The sequence below is a fragment of the Bombina bombina genome, chromosome 1 (assembly GCF_027579735.1).
Source record: "Bombina bombina isolate aBomBom1 chromosome 1, aBomBom1.pri, whole genome shotgun sequence".
Classification (NCBI taxonomy): Eukaryota; Metazoa; Chordata; class Amphibia; order Anura; family Bombinatoridae; genus Bombina; species Bombina bombina.
Genome location: NC_069499.1, coordinates 1,367,231,753 through 1,367,248,961, shown reverse-complemented (window position 1 = coordinate 1,367,248,961; position 17,209 = coordinate 1,367,231,753). Strand labels below are relative to the sequence as shown.

General features: G+C 42.3%; 1 protein-coding gene across 1 annotated transcript in view; it reads left to right on the top strand.

Annotated features, from left to right (window-relative positions):
• The window catches only part of TDRKH (tudor and KH domain containing), a 271,287-nt gene that overhangs the window by 31,526 nt on the left and 222,552 nt on the right, over nt 1–17,209 (top strand). The window contains exons 3-5 of the mRNA XM_053719713.1: nt 14,921–15,113; nt 16,521–16,663; nt 16,745–16,997. Of these exons, the coding sequence (XP_053575688.1) occupies nt 14,921–15,113; nt 16,521–16,663; nt 16,745–16,997 (589 nt within the window). The remainder of the gene's footprint in view (nt 1–14,920; nt 15,114–16,520; nt 16,664–16,744; nt 16,998–17,209) is intronic.

The window sequence follows — 17,209 nt, the reverse complement described above, 5'->3', positions numbered from 1 at the left end:
TCTGTATTACCACGTAATAAGAACACTCACTTCCGAAATATCCAGCATTTTCACATGAAATTTATAACATTTGTTTCACACTGCAAGCTTCCATTAAATTGTGCATTCACAGTGTATCCATACAATACAAATACTATTGCGATATTCATACTATCTTAACTATATGAGATATTTTGCATACTACTTTCTATTCCTTACGATCACAGAAAAATACCTAAGATATAGAGAAATACCTTGGGCTTAGAAAGTTGTATCCAAATAAACATATTATATAACTATATTATTATAACGTTTTTTATGGTACAAATAATATAAAAATTTTACACGGTTGGCCAACCACTTATTCTTAACATTGCTATGTTTTAAGATATTGATAACAGCATCGTTATAAGCAATATATTTTAATTCAAATAAACCATTTTTGAATTTTTATGATCACATTTTGTCCTATTTCATTGTGTCATAAATCTTTCCATATTGGGTATCGGCTGTAAGCGCTCACGAGTCTTATCCTTTTTAGAAAACATTGCCATTTCTTAAAGTTTAGAGGTTACTTCTTTAGACTCAGTAGCATATACCTATACAGCGCAAAGTTTATATATCTACCACAAAATATGTACACATATATATATATATATATATATATATATATATATATATATATATATATACATACATACATACATACATACATACATACATACATACATACATACATACATACATACATACATACATACATACATACGGGTTTGGATCAGCAATTTCATTTTGATCTATCAAATAACTGAAGGACACAGTAATATTTAAGTAGTGAAATTTAGGTTTATTGGATTAACAGAAAATGTGCAATATGCATCAAAACTAAATTAGACAGGTGCATACATTTGGGCACCCTTGTCATTTTGTTGATTTGAATACCTGTAACTACCTAGCACTGATTAATTGGAACACATAATTAGTTTTGTGAGCCCGTTAAGCCTTGAACTTCATAGACAGGTGCATCCAATCATGAGAAAAGGTATTTAAGGTGGCCAATTGCAAGTTGTTGTTCTCTTTGACTCTCCTCTGAAGAGTGGCAACATGGGGCCTCAAAACAACTCTCAAATGACCTGAAAACAAAGATTTTTCAACATTATGGTTTAGAGGAAGGCTACAAAAAGCTATTGCAGAGATTTAAGCTGTCAGTGTCCACTGTGAGGAAAAAGAAGACCACAGGCACAGTTCTTGTTAAGGCCAGAAGTGGCAGGCCAAGTAAAATATCGGAAAGGCAAAGGATGGTGAGAAAGGTCAAAAACAGACCACCTCCAAAGACCTACAACATTATCTTGCTGCAGATGGTGTCACTGTGCATAGTTCAACAATTCAGCGCACTTTGCACAAGGAGAAGCTGTATGGGAGAGTGATGTGGAAGAAGCCTTCTCTGCACACACGCCACAAACAGAGTCGCTTGAGGTATGGAAACGCTCATTTGGACTAGCCAGCTTCATTTTGGAAGAAGGTGCTGTGGACTGATGAAACAAAGATTGAGTTATTTGGTCATAACAAGGGGCGTTATGCATGACGGCAAAAGAACACAGCGTTCCAAGACAAACACTTGCTACCTACAGTAAAATTGGTGGATGTTCCATCATGCTGTGGGGCCAGTGCGGTACTGGGAATCTTGTTAAAGTTGAGGGTTGCATGCATTCCACTCAATATCAGCAGATACTTGAGAATAATGTTGAGGAATCAGTCACAAATTTGAAGTTACGCCGGGGCTGTATATTTCAGCAAGACAACGACCCAAAAGATTGCTCAAAATCTACTCTGGCATTTATGCAGTGGAACAAGTACAATGTTCTGGAATGGCTAACCCAGTCCCCAGACCTGAATATCATTAAAAATCTGTGGGGTGATTTGAAGCGGGCTGTCCATGCTCCTATCTAATTTCGTTTTGATGCATATTGCACATTTTCTATTTATCCAATAAACCTCATTTCACTACTGAAATTACTGTGTCCTTCAGTTATTTGAAAGATCAAAATGAAATTGCTGAGCCAAACACCCAATTATTTATAAATGAAAACCATGGAAATTGTTAGGGGTGCCTCGCAATATACCCCTTATGCGCTCCACTCTTAATCTTGCTAACAATTTTTGTCCAGTGAGAAACAAATGTGCACTAGACTAAGCACAATTTATGGATACAACTAATATTTAATTACTTTTCACTGGCTCATTTTTTGATAATTTTTTAGATCGTGTTTTTCACGGTCTTATTAGAGAAATACCCTTTCTAAACCTATTTCATGGTCAGAGTGGCATAGTTAAATCTTGGTAGCCACTCTCCTCAATCAAACCTTCTCTTTCAATAATTAAGGTGTTATAACTTTACTTAAAGGGACATGAAACCGTAAATGTTTCTTTTATGATTCAGATGGAGCATACAGTTTTAACAACTTACAATTTACTTCTATTAACAATTTTGCTTCATTCTTTTGGTATCCTTTATTAAATGAGCATTAATGAACTACTGGGAGATAGGTGAACACCATGTTAAGCCAATCACAGGAGGCATATATGTGCGGGCCCCAATTATCAGGTGCCTACCTAGGTATGATTTTCAATAAAGGATCACAAGAGAACTAAGCACATTAAATAATAGAAGTAAATTGGGAAGTTGTTTGAAAATTGTATGTTTTTTTTTTTTTTTTTTTTTTTTTTTTAATATTTATTTTTATTATAAACATAAGTTATCACAATTCTTTCAAACGTTACAAATATGAGGTAAACGCAGCAATCACAAGAATGATATCTCACATGACATTGAAATGACATAAGTATTGCATAATTTAACCAGGTTTTCATCTCCATTCCTAACAGATCTAAAGATCAAACTATAACTGAGTGGGAGGTGAAATGAGGAGTGAATAGCAGCGTTCACAGATTAGTAGAATCGTTGTCAGTTGGTAGGTTAAGGTTTTGGCGTTTTTCCCGCCTTTTGTTCTGCTTTCTTTAAAAGCGGAATTACGCTAGTAGCTAGTTGTCATGTGGGTATTGCCTGTATAAGCAGTAGAGCGGATGCTAGGGCCAACAAGGGCCACCGCTCCAAAGAAGTGAAATCAAACTTCAGTCATCTTTGCGGTATCGTGGGCTAAAGTACCCCCTATGAGGGGGGGAGAGGATAGTATGTAAGGGGAGGGGGGAGGGGGGGGGAGGGGCTCATTGAGTGAAGGAGGGGGGGGGGGGGCTCATTGAGTGAAGGGGGGGGGGTGAAGGAGGGGGGGGGGAGGGTGGACAGACCGTCCCGGACCCGTATCAAGGGCCTGTGACACTAAGGGGCAGGGAATCCTAAGATTTAGTTCTGAGACTCTGCAGGTAGGCTTCCCAGGGTTCCCAAACAAGACAGAAAGCTTCCGACTTGCGCCGGACTCTGTAGACAAAGTCTTCCATGGACTTGACATAATTCAGGTATTCCAAGACACTCTGCCATTTTGGGGGGTGCACTTTTTTCCAGTTCCTGGCAATTGCCATTTTAACTGAGGTGAGTATGTATATAAGAAGGGTTCTCTGGTGCGGAGGCACTTTCTCCAAACCCAAGTGTAGAAGAGCCATTCCGGGATCCTTTATCTCTGGAAGACCCATCAAACAACAGATCTTACTGGTCTTATCCCAGAGTGACTTTAGGTTAGGACAAGTCCACCAGGTGTGTAGTGGGGTGCCAATGCCACCACAGTTCCTCCAACAGGAGGGGGGGTGATTAGGGTAGAGGGTTTGCAGTCTGGTCGGGACCAGATGCCACCTAGTGAGCATTTTAAAGTAGAGTTCGTACATCGTGGTGCAGTGTAAGGCAGCCTTGGTTTTAGCAATAGCCAATGTCCATTTCTTAGGTGAGTATACCGTCTGCAGCTCTGCCTCCCAGGAGAGCATATGTCTCGTCTTAGGAATTGCGGGGGGAACCAGTAGGCATCGATAGTGTGCCGTGAGGGGTTTATAGGTCTGAAGGACCGTTTTCCATCGAGCTTCCCAAGCTGTAAGAGGCCGTGGGGCATCACTCAGGAACCCCCAGGCTTTTAGTAGAGATCTTAGTCTTAGAAGTTCAAATGTCAATTGCCGCGGGACCTCAAAGTTTGCCACCATCTCTTCTTGCGTTAGAAGCCGATCTGCTACATAAAAATCACCTACTGTCAAAATTCCGACCTGCCGCCACAAGTTCAGTCTCATATTGGGAAGGGTCTGAAGTATGGGGAGTACAGGTTGGATAGGAGAAGGATGGGGGGCGATCTGAGTGTGGTGTCGTAATTTATACCATAGCATTTGGCATCCTCTAACAATTGAGTTAGAGATGGTGTGAACGGTGGCAAGATGCGGAGGAAACCACAACAAATCAGACAGATCTATATAGGCAGGCAATGAAGCCTGTTCCAGGTCCCTCCATCTCGTGGGGGGGAGGTCTCGTCCCCAAGCAGAGACATGAGAGATCATAGCCGCCTCATAGTACATCTTCACACTTGGCAATCCCAGCCCTCCCTGATCTAGGGGGGACTGTAAGATTGAGGCCGCTACTCTGGGTTTCTTGTTGTTCCAGACATATCTATTAAATAGGGTCTGAAGTTTCAGAAGTTTATCTGGGACTGGGAGGGGAATACATCGCATAATGTATGTTAGCTTGGGTAGTAGCATCATTTTCAGGGCTGCAATTCTACCCATCCAGGAGAGTTCGTCATATTTCTTTGCTCTCAGGTGCTTGTCAACTGTCTTCAACAAGGTGTGGTAGTTCTCATGAAGGACCGTCTCCTTATCGTAAGACAAGAAGACACCTAGGTGCCGGATACCTTTGGTGGACCATTTGAAGGAGTATTGCTGTCGCAAAGTTCTCTGTTCTAGGTGGTCCAGATGAATTGGGAACGCCTCCATCTTGGCTACATTTATTTTGTAGTTAGAGAGTACACCGAATCTTTCAATAAGTGCCATCAGCGGTGGGAGCGATAAGGTCGGCTCTGCAATGAAAAGTGTAAGATCATCCGCGAATAATGCCACTTTTTGAACTGAATCATGCAGCAACAGACCCTGAATTTGGGTGTCCTGCCTGATGGCTTCCGCTAATGGCTCCATGACCATCGCAAAAAGGAGCGGCGACAGGGGGCATCCCTGCCTCGTTCCATTTCGTATGTGTATCTTAGGGGAGCAAAAGCCCAACCCCTTGACCACAGCTGTGGGAAGGGTATATAGGGCCTCAACTGCCCCACAGAACGAGAGCGGGATCCCAAACGTTCTCAGAGTCTCAAACATATATTCCCATCTCACCCTGTCGAAGGCCTTTTCGGCATCTAACGACAGGGTGAGAAGGGGCAAGCCCATGTCATGCGATTCAGCGAAGATGTTCAGCAGTCTACGGGTATTGTCAGAGCCCTGTCTGCCTTGGACAAATCCGACTTGGTCTAGATGGATTATAGAGGGGAGGTGTTTCCCTAGTCTCGTCGCGAGAACTTTAGAGTATATCTTGATGTCCACATTGATAAGGGAAATAGGTCTATAGCAGCTCCCGCATTCCCTGAGGTCCTTCCCTTCTTTAGGGATGGTCATAATAGTAGCCTCCAAGAATTCCCCTAACATCTTTCCTCCTTTAGCCACATCATTAAACAGTCGGAGCAGAAGAGGAGAGAGAAGAGACACAAAGGTTCTGTAGAAGAGGGTGGAGAAGCCGTCCGGACCAGGGGCCTTATGAGGTTTAAGGGACAGGACGGCAGCCTTCACTTCCTCTAAGGTGAATGGTCTATCAAGGTCTGCAACAGACTCCTCACTCAGCTGTGGTAGTCGCAACTTGGTTAAAAATTGCCCCAACTCTCCACCGCTCACCGGTGGGTCATTAGCACCGCTGTCTAGGTCATAAAGGGCAGCGTAATAGTCTGAGAAGGCTTGACCAATCTCCCTAGGAGAGCAGACCATGCCCCGGGCTGAATTGATGGCCGGGATCCTACTGGCAACCGCCCTGTTACGAAGTTTGCGAGCTAAGAGCCTATCTGCTTTGTTCCCTTTGCTGTAATATATTTGTTTTAATTTGAATAGGTTGGCTTGCACTTTTAAAAGCTCTCGTTTATTGATCTCAGCCCTTATTACACCCACCTGGGTGGCAAGAGCGGGGTCCGGGGCTTTTTTGTTGGCCATCTCCAGGACTCTTAGTTCGGTATACAGTTTTGATAAGGGAATCTTATGGGCCTCCTTCCATTGGGCCTTTTTCTTTATGAAATGGCCTCTCAGATACGCTTTAAGGGTGGCCCAGACTATTTCAAGACTCGTATCCCCAGTGTCATTGTGTGCTAAGAAATCTAGAATGATTTCATTTAGGAGTGGAATCTCTGTTTCCGCAAGACACTGGTCTGGGAGTTTCCAGGACGGCCTACAGTCAGGGGACTGTAAGGCCAAGAGTTGGGCACTAACCATATCATGGTCTGACCACGGACAGGGCCTGATCTTTGACACAGCAAAGTTGTCAAGTGTCCATGAGTCGCAAAGCAGATAATCCAACCGAGAATATGAATTGTGGGGCACCGAGTGGTGTGTGTAGTCTAGTTCAGTCGGAGCTAGGCATCTCCAGACATCAAACAGTCCAAATTGATACATGAGCCGTCGGAAGGCCATTGACAGAGAAATTAGGTTACGGTCTGTTGGGTGGTTTGTGTTTTTTTTCTTGTCTAGTACTGGGTTCCAGACCAGATTCAAATCGCCCCCCATCAAGAGATGTCCTCTCCTGATTGAGCTTGTGCAAGAATTTTCGGAGAAAGGGGATCTGTCCCGTATTCGGGGCATAAATGGATGCCAACGTGTAGAGGGCTCCATTCAGGACACAGACCAGGATAAGGAACCTACCCTCGGGGTCTCGTTCTATGTGGTCAATCGTACAAGTAACATCACGGTGGATCAATATGGCAACTCCTCTCTTTTTTTTCGTATAGGAGGCAGTTTCACAGATCGGATATAAAGGGGAACTCCTGGGCTGCTTAGAGCCCCTTTCCCAGTGGGTCTCCTGCAAAAACATTAAATGTATTTTGTGGGCGAATAGGTAATTAAACAGGAGACTCCTTTTGGTAGGTGAGTTAAGTCCCTGGACGTTCAGGGTGGCAGCCAAAACGGGAGCCATTGTATGAGCGGGCGCCACCTGCGTAACCAATGAGGACCTCAGTTGCGGGTACGGGGGAAGGTTTTAAGGCGGGTAGAGCAGATAAGTGGGGACAAGGGGATGTGGGTGGGAAAAGGAGGGAGGCGGGGGTTGGGGCACTTCAGGCCACGAACAGGACGTCTTGAGATTCAAACGCTTCTAGCGTATGTTGATGTGTATATAAACACTATCACAATGAGTGATCTCGCAACTAACAGTTGGAGAGCACAACTATAGGTGTGTGGGGGGGGGGGAGGCCAGCAAAGATAGCCGAGCCCCAGTCGGTCAGTTTAAAACGTGCAAGAATAGGGAGAGCGAGAGAGAGGGAAAGAGAGAGACAAAAAAAGCTCCTCTCCCCCCTCGCTCACGCCCCCAGTCACTATTGCAATTTTCTCGCTGTAAGCGAGGGTCTTATATTATATTATGTTACTGTAATAGGTGCATATCGCTATCTCTGGTATAAGGCTAAGAGAAAAATTGAGGTACGGGAAGTCTAATCTCAGTTCTGTAAGAATGAAGATTGGAGGAGAGAGTGGAATGGAAGACTCGTGTGTTAGGCTGTATTTATGGTTCTCCGTCTATAATGTCTCCTCAAGAGAGGTTGTGTGCATACAGGGTACCCTTGTAGGAGAAGGTGTTTCAGGCCCCAAATTTCTGCTATTATGAACAGAGGAGTTAGAGTAAAGAGCTTAATGCAAGAGAGGAAAGGCAACAATAAACAACATCAACATCTTTGTAAACAGTCGATATATGATGGCCATCGTCAGTTCGCAGGGGCTAAGCTTGGGAGGGGTGTCGATCTTGTACCGTAGAGCTAGTTTCACATGTAAGTCTGACGATCCCCAAGTTGAGAACTAATCTAATTCCTGGGGGATCAGGTACCAGTGGGGGGGACTGTTAGTATAAATGGTATGAGATCTACACAGTCGATGGGGCATATATTGAGGATGCTTATGAATAGCTATAAATGGTGTACTTAACCTTAGAGATATTGGTCATAGATGGGGATAAGAAAGTGTGCAACTCCTGACGATAGCCATCTAACCCCTGAGAGGTATATACATAAATATTAGTTAGAACAGCATCAACGCGGGGACCTAGTGGTCGCCAGGTTGAAGACTCTGGGCAGATATTGGTTTTTGTACTTCTGATATAACTTGAGGTACATACATAACTAACAGTAAAAACAAGAACAGAGTAAACATTAACAACATAGGTACAAATAACATCACATAATGATGACCATCAAACCAAAAGGGCCAATTTAGGGATTAAATAGGTCTGGGGACTCAGGCTGCTATTGAACGGGAGGTGAGTACCATATGAGTGTTCCCCTGACCCAACTCCTGCCTTTCCTATTAAGAAGAAAGACGGCTACCTCAGCAATTATGGTTTAGAGGGGCAAGGGTCTTCAAACAGGTGTACTCTTTTTTTAATTCTAGGAGGTATGCTACCCAGGGCGGGGGTGCAAAGTTATTTACTGTACATGTTACAGCTTAGTTATTCCTCTGAACTAAAGATTAAGGCAAGCGCAACTCTGGACAGTGCGCATCTAAGCATTGGGGTAAAAATGGGGTGGGGGTTCACTCCCTTGCACAGCACTAACTAATCTAGAGGGGGTGGGCAGTCTAGAGTGGGAGTGTAGAGCTGTTGTTAATGTGCTCTACTACCGTGGGATATCTCTTCAATGTGGTTAGGGCATGTGCCTCACTAAGCAGTGGTCATCTGAGTAAAGTGCTAGAACATAGTAAGTCCCCGGGTACACATAACTTGACTGACCTTAATAAAATAGTTAAGTACAATTTACGAATAATTACAGGCACAAGGAGGTAGAGTAAGAGAGGGAAGGAGAAAGAAGGAAGAGGAGAAGAGCAGTGTAGAAAAGGAGAAAAGAGAAACAAGAAGGGAGAAGAGGGGAGACGAGGAGGAGAGATAACCAGAGAACATTAATGTAAAAAGAGAGGACATCCATTATGTCTTAGCAGTCTCACCAATCTTCGTGTACCCTCGGTACACACGAGTCAGTCTCTGTAGTAGTAAAGAGTCTCACAATCGTAAGTCCCCAATTGGGGAGATAATCATATGCACATCAGAGCAGTGACCAGGATGGAGTATCTCACGAGGGAGCGTCTCTAGTCTTAGATATTGAGGTATTTCTCTGGTCACTGCTGGGTCTCTGTGGAAGGGAGCCCCACTCAGGGGCTGATGCTCTCAGGCCTCTACCAGGTACAACTGCTTGGGGTGGTATCAGAGGGTCTTGTGGCAGTAAGCTCCATCTTTGAAGTAATTCCCTTGCCTGTTGAGGTGAGGATGCTGCATATTGCTGTCCATCTTTATTGATGTAGAGCTTAACAGGGAAACCCCATCTGTATTTAATGCCCTTGTCTCTCAAGATTTTAGTGTAGGGTTGGTAATGTCTTCTGATCTGGAGAGTGTGGGGAGAGAGATCTTGGAATACCTGAATGTCAGCATACTGCTCCGGGAGTGACTTGTCCCCCGCCAGGGCTCTCAGAAGTTTCTCTCGAAACGTGTAATAATGCAGGCGGGCGACAACATCTCTTGGTTTATCGCCCTCGGCCGTCCTCGGCCTCAAGGCTCTATGGGCTCTATCAAGTAGCATCTCTTTCTCAATCTCCGGACCAAGGACTGCAACAAAAAAGTCGTGGAGGAATTTTTCAAGCTCCTGTGGGGGGACAGATTCTGGGATACCTTTCACCCTGATATTGTTGCGGCGAGTCCTATCCTCAAGATCTGCAAGTTTGAGTTCGAGGTCAGTGATCTGCTCTGCCAGACTCTGCGAGTAATCTAAGAGATTGCCGTGGTCTACCCTGAGATCTTCCTGCTTGCGTTCCAACGCATCTGTTCTTTCTCCTATAAGGGCTATGTCTCTTTTCAGATCAGCATGTCCCTTATCAAACTTCTTGGAGAGGGAGTCGTGGTGCGAGGCCAGGAGCGACCTGATAGAGTCCATTAAGTTGTTATCGGTGTCAGCATCTTGGTGTTGTAAACGGCCTGTGGCCTGGGATAGAGTTGTTCTGATGCGAGCATCATTAAGACTGCTTGTGTCTGAGGCATCCTCTTCTGAGCCAGATTGTTGCCTGGATGTGTGTTGGCTGAAGTGGTCTGCCACTGTTCTCTTTGGGGTTTTGTGAGAATTTTGTTTTCTTTTAAAGGATTGTGGCATCTTGTACTTTTGCAATTGTAGTGGCATGAGATATAGAAGGCAAATAGTGGAAGAAGGAAAAGACTGTTTTGCACTATAAAGAAATCTGCTGCAGGGCCGACTGGGGCTAAGGCATCAGTGCAGGAGGCTAGCACATTGTTTATACAGTTCCTGGTATCACATATAAATTGAGGCTAAGCTGGTTGAGAGCTGTGCTGTAAGGCCTGGGAGCTGTGTAAGCTTGAAGTGCTTAAGGCAGCAGCTCCACTTGTACTCCGTGCAGGATGTGACCTGCCAGTTAGTGACCTTAATTATATGCCCCACCGGAGTTTAGCAGCTGCGGGGCCAGCACCTAAAAAATAGCTTGTTACCTTCTGGGGCTTGGTCTGATCCGCCCAAAGGGATAACTCTTCACCACAGCACCGGCCCTAGTGGTAGGCCGCGGTCAAGATGGCGGCCGAAAAGCAGTCCTCCACCGGTAATGTGTAAGTGTATCGCTGAGTGCCGGGGGCGCCCTCCGGTTGATAGGCGCAACCCCAGTCAGGAGGGTGAGACACTCACCGAGGATGGCAGGCCCCTGCAACGATGAGGTAGGTCTCTGGGAGCGGCTGTATACCGCGAGCGTCTGGGAGGTGGAAGTCCCCAGGGGTCACAAGGAGACTGGAGCACACTTGGTAAGTAAGGCCTCTTCCTTTAGTGCCAGGGGTGATATGAACGGCTCCGGAGCGGAGCCCCGACCCTCCGGATGTCCGTGTCCCCAGTTTAGTCAGCAGCAGGATAGGGTAGGCGGCACTGAAAGTTTGAGCCCAAACAGGTAACGCCACAGGGTAATAGGTACAGACCTGGTTGGGATCCTGGTGTACAGATTCAGTCTAGGTGAGTCTCGTTAGGAGGGGTCCTCCGCAATTATCCGCTGTGGGTCTGTGGCTATAACGGTGACGCTGCTTCACTTAACCTCAAAGATGGCCGCCGTTCGCGCCAAGTAAATTTTTATGCAGAAGGCTGGCGGACCTCCAAACTTCGGCTGATCTCAGCTGCCTGTCCGCCTCTCGATAAGCCCCACTAGCTGCTTCTCCTGTAGTTACGGGTCCTTACCCCCTTTGAGGAAAGGCAGTGTTTTACGGGTCCTTAGATTTCAGCCAGCAGTCTTGTTAACGAGACGTCCTGCAGCTCTTGTAGTCTCTCAGCCCCAAGACTCCTCAAAAGGCGAGAAAAGCTTCCCAAACTTAGCGATATTGTTGGGGCATGTCTTAGTAGAGTGTAAACGTCGATTTGGAGTTGGTGGAAGCTCAATAAATATCTTAATTTGTTAATAAAACAGAGCTAATGTACAGAGCTCCACTCACACACGTCTGACCTGAATGGCGGCTAACTCCGCCCCCGTGTATGCTCTTTCTGAATCGTAAAAGAAATGTTTTGGGTTTCATGTCCCTTTTAATTGTCGTTGTTCTCTTGTTCAAAGACTGAATTGTGCTGCAATTTTATTGCTAAATCTGTGTGTTAAAAATAAATAAGAAAAATCAACTTTGGCCACTTCCTCTACCGTTTTGTAAGCGGTGCAAATTGTTGAAATTTTTAAACAAAACTAGATACTCCTTTTATGTATGCTCGCGGTAGCAATAACCAGCCACTTGTAATGGCTGGTTAATTATTGTAAATTTGCACACAATAATTTAGCGCTCAACTTGTAATCTATCCCAAAATAAGCAGAAATAACCTTGAAAAATAAGAATGAGAAAAAAATATGACCCCTTTTGGGACTGGATGAACATAAGCGTATTGCCCAAAGCTTTAAGGACTCAAAAATAGACAAACCACTATGCTATGCCACCTTCACATATGTCTGAGAATTCTATGAGCAGGGATAATTGAACAAAATATATTGAGCTTTCTGAGATGCAATATTCAAGACTCATTTTACTCTATAGAGTGCCCATTGCAGGAACCTTAAAAAAATATAAACAAACATGAATGTCAGTTTTTCTATTGATCTTTGAAGAATTGCAGATGTCCATTCAATAGCTGCTTCAGCAAATCGAGGATTAGTTGTGTATTTATCTCCATCTGAAGGTAAACTCGACTTGGCCAACTCCCAGACATCAACAATTTAGTATAACAAAGGCTAAGCCCCTCTACTAGAATGGAGGGATTAGGTCATCTCCTGTCCACTACTGTGCGCCACAATTTAGTGCCAATGAGAGGTTTAATCCAACAATGTTTTTAGCTTAAAGGGACAGCCTACTCCAGAATTGTTATTGTTTAAAAAGATAGATAATCTCTTTATTACCCATAGAGGCCCATTTATCAAGCTCCGAATGGAGCTTGAGGGCCCGTGTTTCTGGCAAGTTTTCAGACAGACATTTGATAAATAGCGGCCATAGCCAACATGGTTATATTAATATACTTTTTACCTCTGTGATTACCTTGTATCTAACCCTCTGCAGGCTGCCCCATTATCTCAGTGCTTTTGACCGACATGCAGTTTAGACAATCAGTGCAGACTCCTAAATAACTCCACAGGAGTGAGCACAATGTTATATATATGACACACATGAACTAGTACTGTCTAACTGTGAAAAACTTTCAAAATGCTCTGAGCTGAGAGGCGGTTTTCAGCAGTTTTAGAAATCATTTTGAGCCTAGCTAGGTTTAGCTTTTCAAAAATACCACCAAGGGAACAAAGCAAATTTGATGATAAAAGTAAATTGGAAAGTTGTTTACAATTGCATGCCCTGTCTGAATCATGAAAGTTTTATTTTGATTAGACTGGCCCTTTAATGCTGCTCAGAGTTGATTTTTATGCTGAATAATCCAAAAGCACAAGCCAGATGCTGTAGAATATTGTAGTTATAAAGTTAATTAAGTTAATTTTATCTGCCTCAGTAAGAGCCAGCAAGGTTATCAGCCACTGTGTTGGCTGCTGCAGTAAGTCCCCTTTCCAGATGACATTGTCTATCTGTATCAAAGTTAGGGCTGTATTGCTTTAAACTATCATTCATTCATTCATTCATTCATTCATACATACATACATACATACATACATTCATTCATTCATTCATTCATTCATTCATACATTGTAAAAATCTACATACATACATACATACATTCATTCATTCATTCATTCATTCATACATACATTGTAAAAATGCTATGTTACTCTTGTATTTGATTTGATGAAAAAAAATTAGCCATAGAGCATTTTTCACTTTTCTTCTTCAAAGACAGCAAGAATGGTCTCAAAGTAATGGAACTGGGATATTAGACTTAAACAAACTGAGAGAAGTTTACATCTACTTAACCAGTAGAGCCCCATGGCAGTGGACCTGTCTGCTCATGCTCGCTGCCAATCCAAACTCATCCCCTGCTCTAGCATAACCAGTCGCAAAAGAACAGGGCTTGTTAATCATCCCAGTTAGATCAGTGTGGGTTTATTTAAAAAAATAATTATGTGGCACAGAGGATAGGAGCCAGCAGTCGTATAACCACTGCTACTTAAAGGGACAGTATACTATAAAATTGTTTTTCCCTTAATGTGTTTCCAATTACTTTTTTTTACCAGCTACAGAGTATAAAATGTATGAGATTTTTGCTTTTTAAGGCTTATTTGTGTAGAGGAATTAGCTGATTTTGTGTTTTGCAGCCACAACCTAATAAAATGGGTTGAGCTTGTAGGTATAATTAGATCTCATTACTTTATCACATTGTGTACATATACCTGCTTCTTTATCTTTTATATCTGTCCATAAACCAATTAACAATACTTGGAGAGAACAATTGAAAATTAACATTTTATTACTGTATCTCTTCTATAACCCACTGGGAGTGTAATTTCTTCTACTGGCTGTGTTAATACAGCTTGGCCTCGTGGCCAAAAAGTTTCAGGATGGGTGGGGATACCACAGGCTAAATAAACTAATTAAAATGCCAATATAAGGTTAATGGAAATACTTGTAAACATGTTAATACACTCCAGCAGGTAAAGTGGATCATTGGCAACAAATTAAAGGGGAAAAATATTTTGAGTAAACTGTCCCTTTAACTTGCGGTTGCAGGGTTGATAAATGGAGCCCATAAAGTGAAAATGGAGTTTTGTATACCATGCGTGTCTTAGATGGGAACAAGATGAGACACCACATTTCACTTTTTCAGGGCTTGGTGCAAAGCTTACAGTCTTACAGGTATGCACCTCTTTGTTCATTCTTCCCTAAGAAGCATCATCACCAACAGAGGAGGAAAAATACAAACCAAATAAAGTATTTGCAAAAGTCAAGAAAAAAAATCAACAAGCCAAACGTAAACGCAATGAAGAGACAATAAGGTTGTCTTCTTTGTTAGTAAAATGTCTTCAAACTCCTAATAGGTGAGAGGCAAGAATGCCCACAGTCTAGAACAGACCAACAACTTAATTGTTAAATACTTTTAATTAGCTCAGGGACGTTAGGAGACCTTGTTTCTCACAGTCTTTCATAACACACTTTGTTTTTACAGGAGCTAGATAATCTGGTAGCGACGGACAAAGAAGTTTCATCTTAGTCAACATTTTATGGAATCCCCTTTTGCATAACAAATTTTGTTCAAGATCACTTTATTTCCTCTCATTGTTTCCCATCCCACAGCTAAAAAAACAGAGTGAAGCCCACATTGAAGTGACTGAAATACCAAATGGAAAGGGTGAACATGAGCTTACTATCAAAGGAACCCCTAGTCAGGTCAGCCAAGCCAAGGAAGCAGTGTATGGTATTATGAATGAGAATGCAGTTCTACGGGTGGAGATACTCATTCCTAATAGATGTGTGTGCCGTATTATAGGTGAGTAACTGAATACGAAAAAGTCTGTAGAAATGCGATATATAACTTATTCTTGTTTAAAGGTATATGAAACATAAAAAGATTTTTGGGATTCAGACAGAGCATAACATTTAAAAAAGTTTCCAATTTACCTCTGTTAGTTCCCATAATATTCTGTGTTTAAGAAATGCCTCGGTAGGCATCTGGTGCTCTACATGGCAGGAAATAGTGCTGCCATCTAGTGTTTTGGCAAATGGATAACACTCTTGCAAAACTGCTGCCATACAGTGCTCCTGAAATGGCCAGCTCCTAAGCATACATCCCTGTTTTTCAAGGAAGGATACCAAGAGAACAAAGAAAAATGATAAATTAGAAAGTTGTTTAAACTCGCATGCTCTATTTGAATCCAGGACAGGACATATTCCCATCAATCTATTTCAGCAACAAGCTGCTGGAGACACATTTTACATGGCACAGGCTCGATTTATTGATCTACATAGGGAACTAATGCTTGGGATTTATAAGTCCTTGTTAATATTTCTTTCTAATGACGCGGTGAGTCCAAGGATCATTATAATTACTATTGGGAATATCACTCCTAACCAGATTTCCAATAGTAATTATGATGATCTGTGGACTCACCGTGTCAAGAAAGAAACAAATTTATCAGGTAAGCATAAATTTTCTTTTTTTAGTGACCAAAGAACCAACTCATTCTTCCATATTACTGTTACTTCATCTTTCTCTTATCTTATTAGTTGGCATTTGGACTATTTGTTAGGAAACAAATGCAGAATATGACCTCTTTCCACTATCTTCAGGGCCGTATTTCTTCTTGTGCAAGACGCTAAGATATGTGCAAATCCAGTTCTTAGTTTGTTGCACTTTCACAAGAAAAAAATATGAAAATGGCTCAATGCTGCTGGTGTCGGCCATATTCAGCATTTGTTTTTTAACAAATAGTCTGAATGCACATGCCTACTTTATTAGGATATTGTTAGCTTCAGTACAATGATTCAGGAGCATGTAATGTATTTTTTCCCCCTTAAGAAATGGTGGTTCTTATTCTAATGTGGTAAATGGATGATGTATTTTGTTAGTGCAGTTTATTATTTTAATACATTTTTGGTATGTGCTTTAACCAGTTCTTAGGGGTTAAACACATTGTCAAATTAAAGTGCACCTCTCTGCAATTCAATATGAGACTGACTATTAAGGTATCAATCACTTGTTAAATTCTTCTCTTGCAAGGGAGTGATTTTATTTATTTAAAAAATTAAAATCAGCTTTTGGGTTACTTTTGAGATTATAACATTTTTTGTTTTATTTTAATAGATATATTCCAATGTATTAATATTATGCTTGGGCTATTGCATCTCATTTTATTTGCATATGTAATAGCACCTTTTGTGATTTGCTTGGATCCAGGGCAAGGTGGAGATCGTATTCGTTCTATTAGCAAGAACTCTGGGGCAAAAATCCAATGTGAAAAGAGAACTAGTGAAACAGAAATGGCCCAGACGAGGCGAGTTACGATAATTGGGACCAAAGAGCAAATTGACGCAGCCAAGGTAGGTTGGAAATTGTTTGCAATTAACATTATAAGTTATCACAGACCCCTTTTTGTGAAGTTTTTTTTTCTCTGAGAAAAGGGGCTGATACAGAAGTTGTCAGAGGAAGAAGAACACGTCAAACAGAGAGCAGCAGAATCCTCTGCATTCCGCTGCCGAAGGAAAGAGATTATAGCCGTGAAGAAAAGAGAGGGGGAGCAGGCGAATACTGTAAGTGAAGAGACTTTTGAGAATTGCAATCTTTCGGAGGCTGGAGATGGCACAATATCAAGAACCAGAACATCAAGCAAGGGCGGCATTACTGACACAACCTATGAAGTCTCCAAGTTTGAGGGTAACGTTTGCTGTCTTGGTGGGTGATGTTGATGCTGGCAGTCATAGCTTTGCATCCTATATCACTGTTCTTCAAATTTGCTTAGTATTACAAATTTCTGACATGTAATATAAATCATATTAATCATATTACTAGATATGTTGGTGGTTACTCATTGGTTAAAGGGACATTACAGCCAAAACTGAAATCCACATGGAAGGATTTCAGTTTTG